Source organism: Cyprinodon variegatus, unplaced genomic scaffold, assembly GCF_000732505.1.
Source record: "Cyprinodon variegatus isolate N-32 unplaced genomic scaffold, C_variegatus-1.0 Scaffold1416, whole genome shotgun sequence".
Classification (NCBI taxonomy): domain Eukaryota; kingdom Metazoa; phylum Chordata; class Actinopteri; order Cyprinodontiformes; family Cyprinodontidae; genus Cyprinodon; species Cyprinodon variegatus.
Genome location: NW_015151869.1, coordinates 38,775 through 40,990, shown reverse-complemented (window position 1 = coordinate 40,990; position 2,216 = coordinate 38,775). Strand labels below are relative to the sequence as shown.

Genomic DNA, 2,216 nt, shown 5'->3' with positions numbered 1-2,216 from the left:
TTAGAATAATCTAATCCAGATTAGACGTTTCTAGGCGTCGTGGTTTTTCAGTTAGAGTAGATTAAGGAAGCTGAGGGTAGGAAAAGTTAACAGAAGCCGACTTCAGCTTCGGGGAACGTCGGCGATGCGGTCGCCTCACCTATGGCTGCCGTGGTCTGAGCCGAGGTGGAAGGTTGGTTTTCTTCCTCTGCAGGATCTTCTGACTCCTGCTGAGACACAGAGAGACAGGAAGGACAGGGACAGATGGACGGACGGACGGACAGGGACACCTTAGGCAGCAAACCTCCTCCTTCCACCAAGCTTTCCTCTTTCCTATCAGTTACTGTCTGTGACTCTGGTCCGCTGAGATCAAACAACCTGTTCCTCGTGATAAACACGCGTTACCATGGCGATAACAGCAGCTGCTGGTACCGTAGCACTGTGAAAAGGAAACCAGAAGCTAGGAAATTCCTCACAGGTCCTGGTGGGAAATGTCCCTGTAATCATCAGAGACATATCTGAGAGTAGAGCCCGCATTGACTGGAGTTACGCAGGAAGTACGGGCGCCATCTTGGGGAGGTCGATCTGCTGCTTTAAGCAGGACAGTAGAAGGATGCCTCAGCACTGCAGCGGAGTTTAGTTTAAATTAACAGGCTGATGACATCAGAGCTCTAGAACTTCACTAATATAAATAAATATAAAGATAAATGCTGCACTGTAAACTGTTTTTACAATACTGTGCATTTGAAGAATAAATAATTAGGCTGTGGATATTTTTACAGCATTTTACAACATTTTTACAGAACAGTTATAAAGAGATACACAATTTTATCTGTATTTATAATTATACACATATTTTACAACGGAGTATTAGGGCCAGGCTAGAGTAATTTTTTTTAATTTTAAGAATGAAGTCCTAATATTACAAGAATACAGCCTTAAAATTACAAGAAAAAAGTCGTTATATTATGAGAATGATGTCATTACGTGAATAAAGTTGAAATATTAATAATACAGTAATGTAATGTAGTAATATTAAAGTAATATTAAGAGAATAAAGTCGTAATATTAGTCGTAATGCTCCTCACACTGAGCTGCTGACCTCCCCAAGATGGCGCCCTGATGTGTGTGTTACTGACGTCCAGCTGCTAACTTCCACTAAACTGTCCCTTTATTCAGAGACTGACTGCTGCTAGAATGAATTAAAACTAGCGGATTGATTTCTGCCTTTCAGTATTTCATGGCTCCCCGGTTCAAGTGAAGCCATGTGGACCTAAAGCCGCGGTTCGGTCCGGTTCGGTTCACCTCCGGGTTCCGCTCATCTCTCCGCCTGTCAAACTCTTCGAAGGTGATTCTTCCTTCCAGGTAATCCAGGAGTTCAGCGCTGAATCCGGACATTTTCCTCCCCGCTCACAACAACCGCTCCATCGGCTGAACTTCATCCGCCGCCACTTCCGGGTTCCTCTTCTTCTTCTGCTAAATTAGAGCAGCGCAGCGGAGCGGAGCCCCCTAGAAAAGTACATCCCGCAACTATGGAAGCAAATCGTTACCATATTTCAAATAAAAAAGAGTTTCCAGAAATGCTTTTTCATTTTAAAAGTGTGGCTGCATTGTTTGACTCATAAATTAAATTATCAGTCAGTCATCCTGTTTGCATTTTCTTCTTCAACACCGCTCATCCTTTTACTTGATTAAAAATAAAGACATTTGAGCTTTATTTTTCAAAATGTACCCCAGCAAATTCATACCAAAATTCAATTTGAAATGTAAAATTTGAAAATGAAAAAGCATTTCTAGAAATTTAAATAATGTGGTTGCATTGTTTGACTGATAAATGAAATTAGTAACCAATCATCCTATTTTCATTTTCTTCTTTAGACTGCTCATTTTATGCCATAATCAAATAGAAAACACAGCGGCCATTGCTTTTTCGTTTTCATGGTTTTCCTGTAAAGTACTCTCCATAACTGGAAAATGAAAAAGCATTCTGAGGGGCGGGGTCAGCAGAGTGACGTCAGCAGCTGCTCTTCCTCAGGTCCTTTCTGACCGGGCTACCCATCTTGTTCGGTAGGGGGCGCTGTGCACGTCTGCATTGCATTATATTGTAAGCGTGCCGCTGGAACACTGGTTGAAACTGGTCTGACTATCGGGACATTCTGAACGACCACAATGACCAACACAGTGGCAGAGCAACTGAAGGAGGCCGCTGCTGCTTTAGAGCAGGTGCCTGCTTCTAA

The 2,216-nt window shown here is 42.5% G+C and overlaps 1 protein-coding gene across 1 annotated transcript in view; it reads right to left on the bottom strand.

Moving 5' to 3' along the window:
• The window catches only part of gtf3c3 (general transcription factor IIIC subunit 3), a 15,472-nt gene extending 14,030 nt beyond the window's left edge, over positions 1-1,442 (bottom strand). Inside the window, exons 1-2 of the mRNA XM_015402944.1 lie at positions 1,285-1,442; positions 140-209 (exon numbers count right to left, since the gene is read on the bottom strand). Of these exons, the coding sequence (XP_015258430.1) occupies positions 140-209; positions 1,285-1,377 (163 nt within the window). The 5' untranslated portion in view covers positions 1,378-1,442. The remainder of the gene's footprint in view (positions 1-139; positions 210-1,284) is intronic.
• Positions 1,443-2,216: the final 774 nt, after the last annotated feature.